At 34.0% G+C, this 20,522-nt stretch overlaps 1 protein-coding gene across 24 annotated transcripts in view; it reads left to right on the top strand.

Moving 5' to 3' along the window:
- CD36 (CD36 molecule (CD36 blood group)) overlaps nt 1-19,519 on the top strand; it is a 132,190-nt gene extending 112,671 nt beyond the window's left edge. For 15 of the 24 annotated variants that reach the window (XM_074035634.1, XM_005550374.5, XM_074035636.1 and 12 more), the window contains 11 exons: nt 3,343-3,490; nt 5,590-5,769; nt 6,992-7,083; nt 8,988-9,034; nt 12,383-12,452; nt 13,398-13,585; nt 14,322-14,440; nt 15,165-15,238; nt 15,775-15,829; nt 16,441-16,605; nt 18,636-19,519. In XM_074035634.1, the coding sequence (XP_073891735.1) occupies nt 3,343-3,490; nt 5,590-5,769; nt 6,992-7,083; nt 8,988-9,034; nt 12,383-12,452; nt 13,398-13,585; nt 14,322-14,440; nt 15,165-15,238; nt 15,775-15,829; nt 16,441-16,605 (1,138 nt within the window). In that variant the 3' untranslated portion in view covers nt 18,636-19,519. The remainder of the gene's footprint in view (nt 1-3,342; nt 3,491-5,589; nt 5,770-6,991; nt 7,084-8,987; nt 9,035-12,382; nt 12,453-13,397; nt 13,586-14,321; nt 14,441-15,164; nt 15,239-15,774; nt 15,830-16,440; nt 16,606-18,635) is intronic. The other 9 variants (XM_074035638.1, XM_074035641.1, XM_074035639.1 and 6 more) reach the window with 1 other exon arrangement.
- The last annotated feature ends 1,003 nt before the right edge of the window (nt 19,520-20,522 follow it).

The raw sequence follows: 20,522 nt of genomic DNA, 5'->3' as shown, positions 1-20,522 counted from the left end.
ATGTGCTGGGCCAGCTGCATCAGCTGCATCAGCATCAACAGGGAATTGGGAAACAGGCAAATCCCTACACCTCATCCCAAAACAAATGAATGAAAGAGTTGAGGCCCACTAAAGAGTTTTACAAACCCTGGGTGATTTGAATACACAATTTTTGAGAACCACAGTGCTCAGTTCATTTTTCCTAGCTGCGGTACCTACTCAGGATTTATATTCAAATTAACTTCCAGGTCATATAGATGTTTACATTGATCTATTTTAGTTTCACTCTTATATTTTCTCTAGTGTTGAGACTGAATATTTTTATCTTTCCTCTGCCTTCCCTAATAGTTTAATACACTTTTGAACAGAATCTTAGAGTATTAGAACTAGAGGAAATGATCAGCCAGAATCTGTCATTTTGTGAATTAAAAATGCCTGATCTAGTGGATGTGAGGTCACTTGTCTATGTTCACACAGATGTAGGTACTAGTAACTCCCAGATTTTTATATACATTTTCTCCTATTTCAATTATAGCCTCTATCTTTTTCACAAAAAAGGGAAAAAAAGGGGGAGATTAAGGTGCTAAAAACATCACCTTAACCAAGGATTAGGAATATATTTATGGTATCCATATGGAAACATAGTTATGTTCTGCTATAGAATTCATTACCTAAATGTGTATTTTCCCTCACGGATAATCACAACTAGTTATACATCATGATTAGTTCTTATCATAAAATTTTGTATTTCCAGTGATTTCTTATAATTTATAGTTTTAGTATCTTTATCTGTTTTGGTTATCAGATGATTGTATAATTTTCCTTCCTCTCTAAAGCATTACTATGCTTCCACATTGAAAACTCACACTCAAAATAAAATGAAATAACAGGCATGTTGTGAGGGTGGTGCCTACTACCATAGCACATGACATGGAAGCCACAGAGGGCCTCGGTGCATGTCCTGTCTTAGCAGTTTTACCCGAATCTCCTCCTTTTTTTTTTTTTTTTTTTTTTGTAGACAGGGTGTCGCCATGTTGCCCATGCTGGCCTCAAACTCCTGGGCTCCAGCAATCCACATGCCTTGGCCTTGCAAAGTGTTGGGATTACAGGTGTGACCCACCATGCCCAACCATATTTTTCACTTTTAAATATATTATTTGAGATATGAGAAAACATGTTATTGAAATAGTTCTCCTCTGGTAGTTGGTAACTAATCTATATTTTTTTCTTAGAGCTTTTAACCTATCTCTCTAAGGGACAAAAAGGGAATGTGTTAGGTATATTTGATTTGCTTAGAGAGGCAATGGAGCAAAGACTGGAGAAGAACAGTTGCATTTACAGCTAAATTTTAGAATCCATAAATAGCTCTTTCTATGACAATTTTAAAGGGATTCTTGATTAACTATAGGTCATCTTGTCTCATGATGTCACCAAAATAGTCTTTTATTGTTTGCCTGAGTGCCTTAAATAATGGAAAAACAACCAGTACCTTTTAGAAAAAAGTTAACACTTTGATAGTGTTTGTGTTGAGCTAAACATGCTTTTTCATAATTAATTATACCCTAAATCCATCTGACATTGGAAGTATGTGAGAATGTCCTTCCTCAAACAGAACCACAGGCTTTATTTGGCCAATGGCTGCTAAAGTAAGATATGACCTGAATCAAAGCACGAAATTGCTCGGGTTTAGATCTTATGTGTGTTTCTACCTACACCAACTCTACGAAGATGCTGTAATTCCTTCAGACTATCCTTAGATCCATAATTCATTTTTTAAGTTACTTTGCTTTGAAAAGAACATAAAGTAATCTTGAGAAAAGTCTAAATTCCTTCCCTTGACCTTATACACAAACACATTCCAAAACTTCCACACAATCTAAGTTTTAAACAAAAAATTCAGTAATTATGTTCCCTTTTTAAAACAACATTCTAAAGACAGGGCTGTTTAAGGATTTTTCTTTTAGTGACTGCCATCTACTGGTATAATGTTGTCAGTACCCATGACAATCACGTTGCTATTGTTTTAATATATGTGCATATTTCTGAAAATTAAAGTACTTTAATTTGAAATATTAGTAATATGCACACTAATTTAAAATACAATTGTCCTGAGTGCTGTTTCAGATTTTTATATTCTTTGTCTGCAGTACTTCAAGAATAATAAAGTTTTAATAAAATTATATTGAAAATATATTTCTAGCCAACTTTGAATCCTCTTTTTAAAGAATCTGAGACATTTATTTAGTAAATATATTTACTGAGAACTCATTATATACCAGGTATGATGCTTAGAGCTACAAAACACTCATAAACTCCTACCCTGTAGGAATTTACATTTTTATCATAATGAAATAAAAAGGGTTTTTAAAAAATTCAGTCCAACTGTTTAAGTCTTTACCTTGGCTATTTACTCACTTCACAGACATTCAAATATGACAGTGCAATTATGATGTATATCTTATTTCTTCTCAGTGAATATCTTCCACTTGTGAAATGTATTTTTCCTGTAATAATCACCCTTCACTACATTCCTAAAATGTAGTTGGTACTTTGCAGCCTAGATATGTTAGAGTCAGGAGATTAGAACTAACAGAAGTATTCAATATACTTGAGGGGTTGGGGAGGTTGTTCTATGACCCTTAAAAATGGAAATGATATTCTCTTATCTCTAATTCTCATTAAAGTACTGAAAAAGGGAAAAAGCAGTGCTGGATAGGTTACATATTTTGATCATTCTTTCTAATATAAGAAAATGTGCTCTAAATATTCCCCAGCTGAAGTCCTTGTACTTTCTCCTCCTTACCCTCAGGATAAATTCTGTCATTTGAGTATTATATGCAACTGTTTTCTGTTTGAGATCTTTCTTATTTCAGCTGCTTTATTTCCACTACTCTCCTCACCTCTTACTCTGTAATCCAACCACACTCAAATATCTGCATTTCCCAAAATATATTATGTTCGTTCTTATGCATGCTACCATCTGCCCTACTTTACCTAACTAAACTTCTATTTGTTACATAGACCACTTATGCAGACTTGTACTAAAAAGTGTCTTAACCCTCACCCCTACCCTGACCATTCTAAATCTGGATCTGTATCTGTTTTGTGTTTTCCCATGGAGTCTCCATTATAGCAATATTCCTTCTCCCTCACTATTTTAATTTCCAGTTTACCAGTTTAAGACCCCTTCTGATTAGTTTGCTAGAGACCCTGGCTGATTTCTCATTTTAACGCCATTGCTTCCATAATATCCGGCATATTCTATATGTTCAAAACTCATTTGTTGAATGAATGAATGACATTTGAGATTTAACGTTCACATATGACAAATGTTTTGAATTGTGCTTACTTCTGTTTCTTTAGAGTTCGTTTTCTAGCCAAGGAAAATATAACCCAGGACCCTAAGGACAACACAGTCTCTTTCCTACAGCCCAATGGTGCCATCTTTGAACCTTCACTATCAGTTGGAACAGAAGCTGACAACTTCACAGTTCTCAATCTGGCTGTGGCAGTGAGTAGACAAACAACAAAGTTATCTATTTTAAAACACTCTAGAACTCACTGTAATTAATCCTATCATTCGAATTATTAGGTTTTACTTATTTTTCCATTTTTGTCATAAATGTATTCCCATATCATTATTTTGAAAGGAGGCATGGTCATTTGGAAAGTGAAAAAATCGTAAGAATCAACTGCATTAGAAGACCACTTTATTTTTTTCATTATTTTTTGTTGAAACATTCTCTATACTTAATTTCTTTTTTTTTTTTTTTTTTTTTTTTTTTTTGAGACGGAGTCTCGCTCTGTCGCCCGGGCTGGAGTGCAGTGGCCGGATCTCAACTCACTGCAAGCTCCGCCTCCCGGGTTTACACCATTCTCCTGCCTCAGCCTCCCGAGTCGCTGGGACTACAGGCACCCGCCACCTCGCCCGGCTAGTTTTTTGTATTTTTGTAGAGACAGGGTTTCACCGTGTTAGCCAGGATGGTCTCGATCTCCTGACCTCGTGATCCGCCCGTCTCAGCCTCCCAAAGTGCTGGGATTACAGGCTTGAGCCACCGCGCCCCGCCTAATTTCAATTTTATAATAGATTACAGGAAGATGCTTAGGAAACAAGTACAACATTTGTTTCAGTATGTCTTTAAATGATAGACTTTTAAGTATGTGAGCAATTGTATAATAAAAGGTTTCCAAACGCTGCCTGTGAGAAATCAGGCAAATTTTACCATAAGCAATAAACCATTTCAAGCTTTCCAGACAGTCTCCATAGCTGTACCAGCCTGGCAATAACCTTTAACCAAACAAAGCCAAAACAAACAAACAAAAGCACTTTGCAATTTGTTGCTGCAAAATGGGGAGAGAAAAGAGTATATAAACTTGATTGGAATCACAACTGTCAATATAATTTAAGGGAAAATAAAGTCGATAAGGTTGACGGTGTCTATTGTTTGGAAAGTCGAATTCTGCTGTTTGCTTGGAGCTCTAGACACCACACCACTGAACAAACATAAAACTCCGCCGAGTCTCGCTATCCGCCAACAGAGGGTGCAGTCCAAACTCACGGCAAATAAACGGCATTTGGTACTCACCATCCGCAACACGAGGGCGTTTACGTGGATGAAGTAAACTCAGCAAGCTCAGCAAAAACCCTTAAGGGGCAAAAATGAACTCTGCATTTTAAGAAAAATAGAAAATGAAAACACAAAATCCTAAAAAGTATATGAAGGCTCTGCATCAGCACACTGGCATCAAACCGCACATCCACAGCACATCCTAATTCTATGGAAAACAATCCTTGCTTACCGGAGGTGCATGTCAAAGTTCAATAGCTTACCAATATCTTCTTGAGAGTAGGCCAAAAGGAAACAGAAAACCCACATTAAAAAAAGAAGCTTCTTTGCCTAAACATTTTCCTGAAGCTGAAAATTGAAATGGAGAGGACGTCAGTTGTCCTCGTCATAGTCTTCTTCGTCCTCCCCAACCTGGGACACCGGGGTCTTTACCCTGGAGATGCTGTACGGAGACCTGTTGGAGCTTGTGGTCAGCATTTCACCCGCACCATTGGTCAGGTCACTGGCAGAGAGCCTCGTGCCATTAGACGTGGAACCTGCCATTGTGATGAACATGCCTGCAACAATTGCCTGCACCATTTCTGTCACATATGGCTCCAGAGCCTTTCGGACCAGACCTCTGGCTTTTTGTTTGTTTGTTTGTTTGTTTAAGTTCTGGGATACATGTGCTGAACATGCAGGTTTGTTACATAGGTATACGTGTGCCATGGTGGTTTGCTGCACCTATCAACCCGTCATCTAGGTTTTAAGCCTCGTATACATTAATGCATTAGGTATTTGAGAAGACCAGTTTAAGTGTATCATTAAATAAATAGATCTTAACTTGGAATATCTTCTTCTTGTGGCTGGCACTGAGGCAAAGAAATGCAATCATCTAGGAATCAGACAAATTATACTTTGAGTTTTGGTAGGATTTGGCAGTAATTTTAAAGATAAGCTTCAAAAAGTCTTGTATTAAGCTCAGTATTAGTATTTAATCCATTTATTTGTTAAAATCTAATATTGTATTCCTGTCTTAAACAGTGACTTTTTTTTCTTGTAGGCTGCATCCCATATCTATCCAAATCCATTTGTTCAAGTGGTACTCAATTCGCTTATTAACAAGTCAAAATCTTCTATGTTCCAAGTCAGAACTTTGAGAGAACTGTTATGGGGCTATACGGATCCATTTTTGAGTTTGGTTCCATACCCTGTTTCTACTAGAGTTGGTATGTTTTATCCTGTAAGTACCAAATATGAATGGCAATATTATTACATTTTAATTGAATTAATTCAATGGCATTGGCAAGGCATAATTTTATAATTTAGCTCATTAGTCTTATTGCTGATCTGGAGATATATATCCGAACTTTTTAAAAAGTCCCCTTCCCATTGTAGCTTCAGCTTTCCTAGTTGGGAAATTCATCTGAATTTAACAATTAAATTTAAACCTGAAGATCAGATTTAATCAGGTTTCTACTCATTTATAAATATACAATTTGTTTTAAATTAGCTGGTAAGCTAGTCTGTAAATCTTTGAGTGCTGTTTTTGGCTTTTATTTCCCTTTTCACATAATCAAGTTTAATACCATATTTTTATTTGTTTTAAATATACTCCTCACTCCTCCTTTTCTAGACGTCTTACACATTTAATTTTTACTTAAAAGTTAGCCTAATGTTCACATCTCAATACTGATAAGCTAATAGACTTCATTTTAATGGGGTCTGTAAATAAGAATTTTTAGTAGTCCACAATGTCATGAGATGGCAGCTTGAAGATTAAGGAAAATGTGAACTTGGTGGTATACTTCATTACAGCTTAATGTTTTGAATTACAAATAGGATAAGCTAACTATTGAATTGGAAGTTTGACTATGACTTCATTTGGCACTATATGTGAATATTATGTTCTCTAGTTCATTGTTTTACTTTTAGATGCTGTTAGGATGACAAGGTTATATATCAATTAGATAAGAATGTAGAAAGCCATAACGAATCAAATTCGTTCTCATTTTAACTCAATACTCATAGCTCTTTCTTTGGCTAATGCTTTAAATTGTGGATGCCTAATTTTTATCATTTTAGTAACCACTTATTAATGGTCATAACATTTAGAATACCCCTATAAATCATTGTTCTTATAGGTTTGTTCAATGTCCCTCACCTCAACATAGTAAGAATAGTGATCAAAATGCCCTCATTGGCTTAATGATGACAAAGAGTGCTAGAGTTCACATCTTGTCAGCTTCTGATATGTAGCTTCTTTGTCTCAGCATCTAGCACTTATTTCTAGGCACCTTTCACAATTTTTTTAAGGCCAATATTTTAAAAAAATGTATTGCAGATGTATTTCAAGTTATATGAGTAACCAGTGATTGAGAAATGTGAAAGTAAGTTATATATTGTATAACTTTGAAAAAATGATTTGTTCTAGAAGCAAATTTTTCCCATACATATATTTTCAGTACAACAATACTGCGGATGGAGTTTATAAAGTTTTCAATGGAAAAGACAGCATAAGTAAAGTTGCCATAATCGACACCTATAAAGGTAAAAGGTAGGTATTCGGGTAAAATGTGCATGTGTGTTACTAGGGTACTCTTAAACAGGAATGGTATTCATTTAACGTCTCATAAGACACAGACACCAAACTATAGAACAGACCTGGTTATAATTCAGCTCTGGAAACTCCTGTTCTGCTAGGTATTAACCCTTTAGTTGTGGCAACTGGTGCGTTCACACCAGTGCATAGCTGCTGACTATCAGCTCCACTTTAGGGTTTGGTTCACCTTTCTGCATAGGTTATGTTACATAAATCCCCAAAGGGACTATTTTTTCATCTCTGCTACATATCCAGCATTATAATACAATTATTCTTACAATTAGATACCATAAATGAAAAGATTAAAAAAAAACTGATTGTCTAGTAGATGGAAACTTTTTTTTTTAATTTTTAAATCGAGCAGATCAAATTCTATATTCCAGTGCCATGACCTAAATGTGTCTATAAACATGGAAGCATGGAAGCTTAATGAATCCAGGCAAGTGCTTTCATGACCTTCCCCCTGCAAACAGTCTTTATCAATGCAAAAATGGAATGAATATTTCAAGTGCAGTTCTACAATGTACATACAAAATGTGAAAATGAAGACTATGCCACTTTTAAAGTGGTAAAATAAAAAATCAGCTTCCTAAGCCATTATTTCCTTATTTTTCTCTAGTTTTGGCCTATTCATCTAAAGAATTTATAATTTATCATAAATGTAAACTAGGAAGAACCCTAATATCAGGGGAACGAACAAGCTTTCTTCTCCATAAAGTTAACAATTGTGTTTTAGACCAGTTTTTTTTCTGAAAAAGAATGAAGTGATCAAAACCAAAAGACACAAAATGTTTTTATGAATCTAAAGTAACCCCTACCTCAAACTGAGTCTATCTAATAATTGCATTTAACAGCTAAAATATTATTAGTGGATTACTTTTTCTTCTAAAGAGTCCACAGTTACATATTTTTAAAGAAAAGTCAGTAGATGGAAAAAAACACTTCTAAATATTCATTTAAGAGGAAATCACAGCAATTTTTTATATTGAGACATAACGAACATTTCACTAATATTACAGAGATGTGGAGGGGAGTTGCAAAGAGCTCCTAATTAGAGTAAGAATTTCACATCACTTTAAGATTATAAGGTTGATTTAACTCATGGCAAGACTGAACATGATTAACCACTTATTTTGTTTAAAAAGTATGCAATGGCTTGTCTTGACATGTCACTGTTAGGAGTAGAAAAAAAGTTTTTCCATCACCAAAAAGGTGAGGATGCAGGGGAACTATTACTATTGTTTTTATCACTTTCAGATATGTATAGCTTATTTAAACAACAAAGTATAAATTAATAAACTCTTTCCTACTTTAATGTTAGTCCATGTGAGAATTAAAGAGGGGAAGGGGCAGGAATATAAATCAATCATCTACATATTTTAAATGTTTGCTGATCCAAACATCAACTTCTTTCTTTCCTCTTCCCCGCTTCTCTTTTCTGCCTGCCTTATACTGAGTTTACTTCAGTTACCCATTTAACACTTTCCATCTATTCATTCTGAACACTTATGCTACTGAAGGAGTAATTCATGTATCCCATTGGGAAAAAAAATTCTCCCCTAAGTAGAGATTTAAGTTTCTGATAAATGTTTTTAATTTTTTCCCTATTCCAAGACGTTTCTAATTAACACCTGGCAGATTTTATTTTATGATCTGGCCACCTAATGGCATCAGGTACATTGCAATAAGATAAAAGGTTCAAACAAAACATGAACAGAATTAAATATTTCTTAAACTTAGTATTGTCACATTTAAATGCATCATATTAACAGAAGTATTGAATTATAATAGAAAAAGTAATGTAAGAAAGGTATTCTTTAAATGAGAATGTTTATTCGTTGTCTTTTTCTATTCTTAAGGAATCTCTCCTATTGGGAAAGTTATTGTGACATGATTAATGGTACAGGTAAGAATATTTGTTTTTTGGTCATCACAGTGAATCCACCTCCCTTTCCCACAAATCCACCATTATACTGATAGTGTTCTGAAAGTTGAGGGTGTGTATTTACTTGCCTTTATATCTCCACAACATAATTCAGAGTCCCTATTTGCATATTAGCTTAGTAAATGTATGTTCAATGTAATGGGATTTGTGAAGATTAATCATAAAAAATTAGCCCCTACTGCATGACTCAGAGAAATGTTTGCTTTGAAAAAACTTAACTGTCATCCTGGCAACAGAAGTAAATGGTAAAAAAACAACAAAAAACACTTTACTTTTCAAATCTTTTATAAATAGTATACAGATAAGTTAGAATTGAAAGAATAAAAAAAAGTTAATTACAAAAGAGAAAACATATCTAAGCAAGGCTTATAGCTGAGATAGAATAAAGTTGCAAGACAGAAACATCCATTTTTGGGTAAGGTAGTCAGAATAAGAGAGAAAACAAAAACAAGGTCAGATGTCTTCTTAACTATGAAAAATATATGTAAAAAATGAGCATTCCAAATTAGAATTGGGAAAAAGAGCTATAAACTTAGATTTAGGGTATGGTTAGATCAGGCTTATTCTCCTTCAGGATAAGCAAAGTACAGATATGCCTATTAGTTTAAGAATTAAGATTTTTAAAACGCAATGGGAGGCTGGTCATGGTGGCTCACGCCTATAATCCCAGCACTTTGAGAGACGAAGGTAGGTGGATTGCTTGTGCCCAGGAGGTTGGGACCAGCCTGGGCAACATGGCAAAAACCCCATCTTTACAAAAAAATACAAATATTAGCTGCGCATGGTGGTGCATGCCTATAGTTCCAGCTACTTCGGAAGCTGAGGCAGGAGGATCACTTGATTCCAGGAGGTGGAGGCTGCAATGAACTATAATTGTGCCTCTGCACTCTAACCTGGGCAACAGTATGAGACCCTGTCTCAAAAAAAAAAAAAAAAAAAGGAAAAAGTCGTGGGAATCAAATATCATGAATCAATATCAGAGGCAAGCTTTCAACTACTAGGAAACAAAAGCACGAAGTTCACAAAATTAGGGAATATCCCATAAAGACAGTTAAGTAAAAATGAAGCACAGAGAATGTTTTCTTTGCCAAAGGTATGATTATTGACTTCCTATGCATATTTATTTCTATCATTGCCTGGTAGGAAAAAAAAAAAAACAGCAAAAACACTGTTGAATTTGCTTTGCAGGAGTTTTGTTTTGTTTTGTTTTGTTTTCTGAGATAGAATCTGGCTCTGTCACCAGGCTGGAGTGCAGTGGCGCGATCTTGGCTCACTGAAACCTCTACCTCCTAGGTTCAAGTGATTCTCCTGTCTCAGCCTCCCAAGTAGCTGGGACTACAAGCGCCTGCCACCACGCCCAACTAATTTTTGTTATTTTCAGTAGAGACAGGGTTTCACCATGTTGGCCAGGATGGTCTTGATCTCTTGACCTTGTGATCCATCCCCCTCGGCCTCCCAAAGTGCTGAGATTACAGGCTAGAGCCACCGTGACCAGCCAAGGTTTCGCAGGGTTTTAAGCCATAAGAGTGGGTAAAGAAGTTATTTTCTAAGTAAAGCATTTCTGGAAATAAATTTTCAAGTCCTCAATACTACCAATGCTAGTAGTTGTATAAGCAGAATACTTAGTCCTTAGATGCAGAGATAAATATACTGTGTTACTCCTAGTGAAGGATTCTTTATGGGTTTAAGGGGTGAAATCTTTAAAAAGAGGATTCATTGACAATAATATAAATGCATGAGCATCAGGCATGATGTTAAAAATATCTAGGGTGAAAATAGACCTGAAACAAACTAGGAAAAGAGGGAATTTGGACAGAGCAGGGAATGATCCCTGTGAGAGAGATTCTTGCTTATGGCACTAGGGAAAAGAAAGTAATAAAACAGTAAGGTTCTAATGTGTTTTCATCATAATTTAGAAGTGCATCCTCTTTACCTTCTTCAGTAAGTTTGAAAAGACTTAAAATGGAAGTATTGGTATACATTTAGAATGTTTATTTTGGGCGGTGGGGGGAAGCTCTGCACATAATCTTCAATGATATTTTAGATAATGATCTTAAAAGTTTTTCAATGTATTTTTCTTTAATTATTAAGGAAATGGGAAAGCAGGTGTTGGCAATGCCCATATGGGGGCTTATATTTCACTTGTCACAAGAGTGTAAAGTAATGAAAATAAGGTCACAAGGTTGACACACTTGCCAGAGAAAGAACCTGCAATGCATAATTGAAGATGAGACTTACCATTTAAAATTTATTCAATGATGACTCATATTAGTGATATTCATGTGAGAAGTACATGGAAGAGTTAACTAATTATTTCTTCATATATCCAATGTTTGCCATGGATCACAGTTGTAGCAAAAAGTAAATTCAATAAATGACTTTTTTTATATACTTTCAAAGCATTTGAAGTTCTGTTTAGTGAGAGAACTTTAGTAAGTATTTTTAGAAGTATTCATCAGCCATAGGGCCAATGAAACACAAAATCACTACAAATAAGAAATGTGGACATAGCAGGAGTTCCAAATGAACTTCCCTGGAAGAAAAGTGCCACTCTGCTGGTGGGGTGGGGCATTTCAAAAAACAAACACAATGTTAGCCTTGACATTGCATTTTATGTTTAAGTTTCTTTTATTTTGTACCATTAAATATGTATAGTATGTAGATTTGTTGTTGACTATAGCAGCCCCTAGCCATATGTAACTGTTAAGGACTCAAAATACGGCTAGTATGATTTGAAATGTGCTGTAAATATAAAATGCACCGTGGATTTTCAGATTTTAAGAATTTAAAATATTTTATAATGGTTACATGTTAAAATATTTTGAATATTAATAAGTTAAATAAAATAGCATTCGGTTTGGCTTTGTTTGAGACAAAGTTGTCCACTTGTTGCCCAGGCTGGAGTGCAATGGCACAATCTTGGCTCACTGTAACCTCCGCCTCTTGGGTGCAAGCAATTATCCTGCCTCAGCCTCCCAAGTAGCTGGGATTACAAGTGCCCACTACCACACCCGGCTAATTTTGTGTATTTTTAGTAGAGATGGGGTTTTACCATGTTGGCCAGGCTGGTCTCGAACTCCTGACCTCAGGTGATCCACCCGCCTTGGCCTTCCAAACTGCTGGGCTTACAGGCTTGAGTCACCGTGCCTGGCTGGTTATTTCTTTTTACCTTTTAAAAATGTTGCTGCTAGATAAATAACTTAGGTAGTTTGCATTATATTTCTATTGACTACACTGGAGGAGAGATTTCTAGGTTTTTTTCTAGAACACATATTACATCTAATCATTTGCCACTCGATTTTTAAACAGATGCAGCCTCGTTTCCACCTTTTGTTGAGAAGAGCCAGGTATTGCAGTTCTTTTCTTCCGACATTTGCAGGTAAGAGAAAAACTGACGTATGTCTGAGTCAGACCCCAGGTGACAAAATGCAGACCAAGAAACTTTATTATTTTTCTCAAATAATGATTAAACACAGCATAGAAAATTCATAATGTTTATTAACTCTGCAAAATATTCTTCTATATCCTCCAATTTTTAATAGCGTAAATCATTTTTTTGCTATTTCTAAGCAAGAACCATTTTGCCTTTTTGAAACTAAACTAGTAGTCTAATAACAATGAAGTCCAGAAGAGTAAGTCCAGTCTTTCTAAAGACATACAGAGAAGATGATGCAGATGTAACAGAACTGTGTTCATGTGCTCTGCTCAAATTTGTGGGGCCCAGTAGATAACCCACGAACACTGGAGCCTTTACCACTACCCTCGAGCCCAAGCTCTGTCCCTAAAGACTGTATGATGGTGGGTAAGCATTTAACATCTCGGATTTTTTTTCTTATCTGTAAAATTTAAGACAGCAGTATTTCTTCATATAGGTGTATCTGGGGATTAGAAAAAAATGTGTATGGAACCCTATGGTTCTATACAGGTAGACACTTGGTAAATGATGGAAATGTACCAGGTATATATCCAGCATGTATATGCACACACTCCAGTGAGTGGTCTTTCTCTCCAGGACTAATTAAGCTGTGAAAGAAACTTTATTTCATTTAAACTGATCACAAATAAAGTATTTGAAAGAAGTGCTATAAATATTTACTAACTTTGGTATAAATAAACATGGTACTTCACAAACAAGAATAGTTCATACTTGGGTATTGAGTTCTAGTATGTGTTAAAATTTCCCAATCACTTTTTTTCCTAAGAATGAAACAAGAATTTAAGAGAGTGTATGATGTTTGTAAGGTAAAGCAAGAATAAGAAAAAATGAATCTCCAGAATGTAAGTTCAGGTTCCTGGAATGCAGCTCTTTTTTCTCTGTATTTAGGTCAATCTATGCTGTATTTGAATCCGACGTTAATCTGAAAGGAATTCCTGTGTATAGATTTGTTCTTCCATCCAAGGCCTTTGCCTCTCCAGTTCAAAACCCAGACAACCATTGTTTCTGCACAGAAAAAATTATCTCAAAAAATTGTACATCATATGGTGTGCTAGACATCAGCAAATGCAAAGAAGGTGAGTAAATATCCTCAGCAGCACAGTCCATATCATAATTTGTGATATTCTTTAAAATGAGACCTTTACCACAATCCCTTTGCAAGCAAAATTTAAAATTAAAGTAAGAAAGTAATTAGGGCAGAATGGTGGCAGAAAATTTTAGTGCTGATTTTGTATTTTGGGAAGGTCCCAATTATGTGTTTCAGTGTTACAGAATTTAGTTAAAACCACACTAGCATTTCTTTGTGGCTGCTTTTAGATTTAGGGTGAAATGAAAATAATTCCGAGAACACTTTGCGCATCCTGTTATCCATCTGTCATTGTTCTAACTTTTTTCACTAGAAAATGGTACAGGTAAATGTATTTTCAGTATGTATCTAAAGCTAGAGTTAAACATAAAATTTGGAGGCTAGCTTATACTGTACATATTTATCATACTAACATGGGTGTGGAGGAAGAAAAAAAAAAACTACTGTTAAATAAATTCTTAGTCCCTAGACATATTACTGCCTGAAAGCTGAACATATATAGTTGAAACTTTGGGTTCATCAACAAAACTTTATATATTGAAAATTAATACTGAAGGGGTTTACAGTAGAAATCAACTGATATAATTCTTCCCCACCCATGTTAAAAACCAAATATGTATTTTTTTTTAATTTAAGAAGTTTTAGTTTTGTGGAAATATTTTTTGAGTTATATATGAAATGAAGGAAGCTATTAATTCCAATTGACTCTTAAAACTTGTCTTCAGGGAAACCTGTGTACATTTCACTTCCTCATTTTCTATATGCAAGTCCTGACGTTTCAGAAACTATTGATGGATTAAACCCAAATGAAGAAGAACATAGGACATACTTGGATATTGAACCTGTAAGAAAACACATTATTGATCTGATTTGGTTGCTATTTTAAACAATACAATTGAAATAAAAATAATCTTGGAGATAACACTAATCATAGTTATTGAATCACATTCTTTTAAGTTACTGAAACTTACGTCGATTTTTTCCTATTGTTGTTCATGAAGTGATTCTAATTGGCTTAAAATATTTATATAAAATTATGCTTATGAGGAGTTATTGTATATTATGTAAAATTCAAAGAGTGAGTGTATGTGAATTTGACTATACTTATTGTTAAAATTTATAAAATTGTTATAGCACAACAGTTTTAATCTTTATTTTTGTATTTTCCTTTTCAAAAAGTAAATGAAATTCTAGAATTTTACTAGTCATGTTTTAGTTTAAACAATGACACAAGTAGTATTATAACTAATGATACATGGATTCTAACAGCATATATATTTGACCAGGAATTATCTGAGATCTTATATTTTGTTGTTGATTTCTTTAAACCATTTCAAGTAAATCACAAATCTAACTAAAACCTTGACATTCCATTGGGCAAATAAATTGTGTATCTATATGGATGCGTGTGTATATAAATATAACTATATAGAGAGTTTTAAAAGTTTCAAGTAGTCGTGTTTAACCTTAAGTTACTACCTTCTCTTCTGCTGTAAGAAAAATAAGTTTTGAATAGTATAAAAGAATGTTTTAAAAAGTTGGTAATTATTTAGTTGTTCTCTTTTTAGATAACTGGATTCACTTTACAATTTGCAAAACGGCTGCAGGTCAACCTATTGGTCAAGCCATCAAACAAAATTCAGTGAGTCTCTTGAAAATTGTTATTTTGATAAAATCTGTAGTATCTTCTTGTAAGAACATGAGTAAATCTATGTAAGTGGAAAGAACATCCAATATCAATTATCTTTTGCTTAACGTCACCAAACAATCATTATTAAATGCTTATGACAAATTTCACCTATAGCTTAGTACCATATCTTGTGTTTATTGAAATGGTACTTGCACAGATTTTGGAATAGTTTTATTTGAGCGTTTGATAGCATCTCTCATTTTGTTAGCTGCCCAAAAATTTCTATGACAATAATTGTTGGAATTCATATTTTAGTTCCCCGAGAATTTATTGAAAGGGAAAATCCACACTTGGGAAAAAAATCAATGTGATTAGAAGACACATAAGAGCAAAGGAAGTAAAAAACAACTATATTAAAATGTGCATGAGTCATTACAGGAACAAGACCAAATTCGCAACAGCAACTAATTTCTGAACATTTATTTTAAAGTTTGTTATGTATAAATATTAGTTTATATGTTCATAATTATTTTCAATGTATATTACAGAGTATTAAAGCGTCTGAAGAGGAACTATATTGTGCCTATTCTTTGGCTTAATGAGGTTTGTATTTTCAGCTGTTAGTTATTAAAACAATAAACAAGCTCTTGATGTTTCAAAAGAATGTATAGTATTTAAAGCTATATGTATTTCCATTTCCCATATGGACGAGTAGACATTTATTAAACCTATTTGAGATAACCTAATTGCACAAAAATATCAAGTTTGCGTTAGTTTTCAGGTTTTAGAAAACATTTCCTATAAGATTTTCTTCAAAAATTCATCTATTAAACATGTTTTCTTGTTGTAACATTTGTCTTAAGATAGTCTATCCTATTGCCTGACAAGGGATTTTTAGTATAAATCCATGCATTGATTAGCTATAAAGTAGGAAAAGCATTGAATAAGTCTTTGGAGCAAGTGGAACTGGTGACCCTTTGTCACAGGGAAACACCCATTGGGAAAGCATTCTGAGATCATTCTGAAGAGGGCTACACCCTATCTGGCACTTAATTGCCTTTCTTGACTTGCAAAATTCCATTGACTTGTCTTGTAGACACTGATGACTAACACCAATAGAGGTGTTAGAAAAAAGGGTGATAGGCAATTGAAGGGTTTGAATATTTTGTTTTACTAATATACCCAAATAATGTTGATTATTAACTTGATTACAGACTGGGACCATTGGTGATGAGAAGGCAAAGATGTTCAGAAGTCAAGTAACTGGAAAAATAAACCTCCTTGGCCTGATAGAAATGATCTTACTCAGTGTTGGTGTGGTGATGTTTGTTGCTTTTATGATTTCGTATTGTGCATGCAGATCAAAAACAATAAAATAAGTAAGTACATACCAAAAAATATTGCTTCAATAATATTAGCTTATATATTGTTTTCATTTTATCAAAGAGAAGTTATATATTAGGCCATATATATTTCTAGACATGTCTAGCCAATAATCATTTTTAAATATAAGTAAATAAACTTATAAATATTATCAAGCAGATCACTAAAGTATACCTTTAATTCTGGGAGAAATGAGATAAAAGATGTATTTGTGACCATTGTAACAGCACAAATATAGCACTTGTGCAAAACTTGTCCAAAATTGACTGGTTCATTTCTCAATTATATAGCTAGTTATATATTAAATTATCTGATATTTAAAAATAATTGACTAGGAAATGGTTTCATAAGAACAGGATTGCTGCATGTAGACATGCTGGCCATGCATTTTCCAAATCTAGAAAAGTCCTGAACGAAAATTTGAATATAATAGTATCAGGAAATAGGGGAAAATGGTCTTTGACATAGTAAAACCAAGTACTCAGAGTTTAGAGGAAAAAAGAGATGTGTACAAGAGTTCTGGCAGAATTGTAGAGAGACTTTAGGCCTCTGTGCTTCAGATATTATTGTCCATGCACTCTTATACATAAAATGGAAAACCTTTTTTTATTTATCGCAGGTAGCATTTGTGTCGCCTGTGGGGGAGAATTTTTTACTTTCTCTCTATTTTTCTTCACCTCAAGGCAATGTAAATAAAAGCAGTATATGTGCTATAATAACTTATTTAGTTGTTTACTATTTGCCAGTACATGCTAAAGATTCTATATCTCATCTAATCCCTAATACAATTTCATGATTTTCCAATAGCCTGGATTCATCAGCATCCATTCTATCTTCTAGAGGTTTTCCATGAAATTATAAATTTGAATTGTCTATTACCAAAGCATAAATCAGTTAAAGTGGAATCTGGGGACCCGTAATTTCCTTTTGTGAGATTGAGAGCTTGTGTTTGAGAAGGCAACCTAATATTTGGTTCTAATCACTTCTACTACTATTTAGTCACCAAAAAGACAATAATTCTGCCTCCAAACTATTTGGACAGAATGTCTTCAAAATACTAGCCTAAAATATTCACATTATAAAACATTAAATATTACCTTCAATACCTGTCATTAGCCTAGTGACAAATTATGACTAAACAAAGGTATTTGTATGACTATGTAATAGAAGAGATCATCCACTGAAAAGTAAAACAAAATAACAAAAAAACTTGTCCTAATGGGAAAGCATACTTAATAAAAGGAAATGCAGAAGTCATAAACACGTTTTGTAAGTATTCAGAATTAAAATTATGTGATACATTTTTATGATTGCTTAATGATTCTTGGATGTCAGATTCCTTGGGTCTATTTATAGCTAAATTATAATGAAAAATTCAAGGCTTGCTGGAGCAACTTTGTCAATGAATATATTAGTTTTGCTTATATATTTGATTTTTATAAGGAAAAATTACTGCCTTTTTTTTACAAGCAGAGAATAAACTGTTGATTACTTGATTTACTAGATTTAGAAGAATCACAAAAGATGTAGATTTTCTTAAGCAAAGTTCAGCTTTTAATATCATAAGAATTATATCTTTGGGCAGATTTGTGAACAATAGGAACAAGTAAGAAGATGGGTATGCAAGAAGGAGCAAAGTGTAAGATGGTGGAGCTAATGTGTGGTTTCACTCAGGGGGTAACAAGGAAAATAACCCAATGGTCCTTTTGAAAGTAGTACATACACCTTTACATGGAAGTTGGTCTGAAGGGTGTAGAAATGCTGGTCCAAGGCAGATGTACTCTAGCTACCATTCCTTGTCTGGTGTGTGCTGGTCTTGAGGGTTGAGAAGCACGCTTTTTATGTGCCTTTCTGGAATAGGAATGTGTTTTGCCTTATTGGTGAAGCCCATTAGATAACTTCTCTCTGCAGCTAGAGAAATTGAACTGATTAATAAACAGTATGATATCTCAGATATAAAATTTAAGTATTATTCATTGTAATATTCCACTGCTTTCTGATTAGTAATATTTCCTCCACTTTACAGGCAGCAAATGCTTCTTCACATTTATGCACTAGCTACGTCATGACCCTGGGTAATACCGACCTACAGGATGAAAATTGGATATGCTTTACTTTTACAAAGCACATCTTATCTTTTAGTTGAAGAAATGGTGGCACTATTTCTTTTTTTGTATTAAGCAACTGCACATTTCAAAAGGATTATTGAGATGTTATGAAAATCTCTACCTTGCACAAAAATCTCCAGCAGCTTTTAAAATTCATCATTTCCACAACTAAATTGATTTCCATTTCTACAGACCTGGCTCAAGCACAAACCAGTTTCTTTGTGTTGTTCTGATTCAACAATTGGTTTCTGGGTGGCCAATTCAGAAGAGTGGACATTCTCAACAAATCCTAGGCCGTGCATTCCTGTCATCCTCTTCCAGGGGAAAACACCGTCATCCTTCAATTGCAACAGTCTCCAGGACCATCAGCATATTGCATTTCATGCACACCAAATATTTTTAAAGACATTTATAAATAATTCGCTTATGACTCACATTTCTCTATGAATTCCTTCATACAGCAAGTATAACTCTTTTCTTTAAGGGCTTATGTATTTTGTCACTGATCATGCAAATGGACAACATTTTAGCACACTTTATTCATATTTTAAGGACTTTTATTCTCTGTTCTGCAACTCTTCTGGAAATAGAGTAAATTTTGCTGTTTTTTGTACTCAGTTGCAACTCATGCTTGGCATCTTCAGAATGCTTTTCTGGCATTAAGAGATGTAAATGATAAAGGAATTATTGTATGAAATATTACAAAGAGTAGAATATGCATTGTTATTCATTGTAATATTTTTTGCATCATAATCGCCTCATAAAGACTGGTTTCAACCATTAAAAAATGTTCTTCCTTAAATTCCTGTGCGTTTTCTAGTTCCTGTTGTATCATAAAATGTTTATCCTCATTTTCTGTCCGAAATATTTTTTATCTGAATCAACATTTCTTTATAAATCCATAGTTCTTGCTGAAATATGCTTTCTAAATTTTGACCACTCTAGGCTAATTTTTTAAGTTAATTGAAGAACAAAAAAGACATTTGGTTTCATCCTTTACAGCAGTAGGACAATTGTAAAGGTTTTTGCTTTTTCATAAGGAGACACATTAATAGGTAACCCTGCTTTCTTTAGCAGGGATTCACTTATTTCTGAGAGTGTTAGTCCTCCTAAAAAGAAAGGGAAGACAAACCAAATTCTATCTTGTGTTTTACCCACAGAAGGACACAGGACAAAGGAGTAGTAACTGGCCTATTTGGATACTAAAATTGAAAATAACTTAGCCTCCTTATGAGAGCTGCCAGGGTAAATGCTGAGCATTCCTTTGGAAAAGCCACAAACCAAGATTCTACCTGTTTGGAAAGATCTTTTGAATCTCTGAAGGCGCTTAAAGCATAGTTAGTGCCTCTCCTTTTAACTGGGAGGATAAAAGTATCTGTCCAAGATATTAATATGTAAGATAACATTGTAGACATGTTATTCTGATAATACAAGTTTTATTTGCATTCGAATATTAGGATATTTGTGGACATGTCCACCTAATATAAAGTTTTTTTTTTTAATCATCAAGACATGTAGGGCTGAGTTATGTAATGTAGAAACTTCTAAAGATAATTGGATGAGAATATACATATTGACCTGTATATTATGACTAATCATTACTCAGATCTTAATACAGGGATGATCTAATAGCATTTAGATATCAGAAAAGGTTTTGACCTATATGTCTTTAATATTGTTTGAATACATGTATAATCTTTATCATTCCTCATTGTTTCATTGCTCAAATTCTGTAAAAGGAATACAAGAGGGAAGAATTCATACACAAAGACAACGAGATTAAAAATATGCAGTAGGAAAAACAA

Source organism: Macaca fascicularis, chromosome 3 (assembly GCF_037993035.2).
Source record: "Macaca fascicularis isolate 582-1 chromosome 3, T2T-MFA8v1.1".
In the NCBI taxonomy this organism is placed as follows: domain Eukaryota; kingdom Metazoa; phylum Chordata; class Mammalia; order Primates; family Cercopithecidae; genus Macaca; species Macaca fascicularis.
This window is presented reverse-complemented; position numbering and strand designations above follow the sequence as displayed.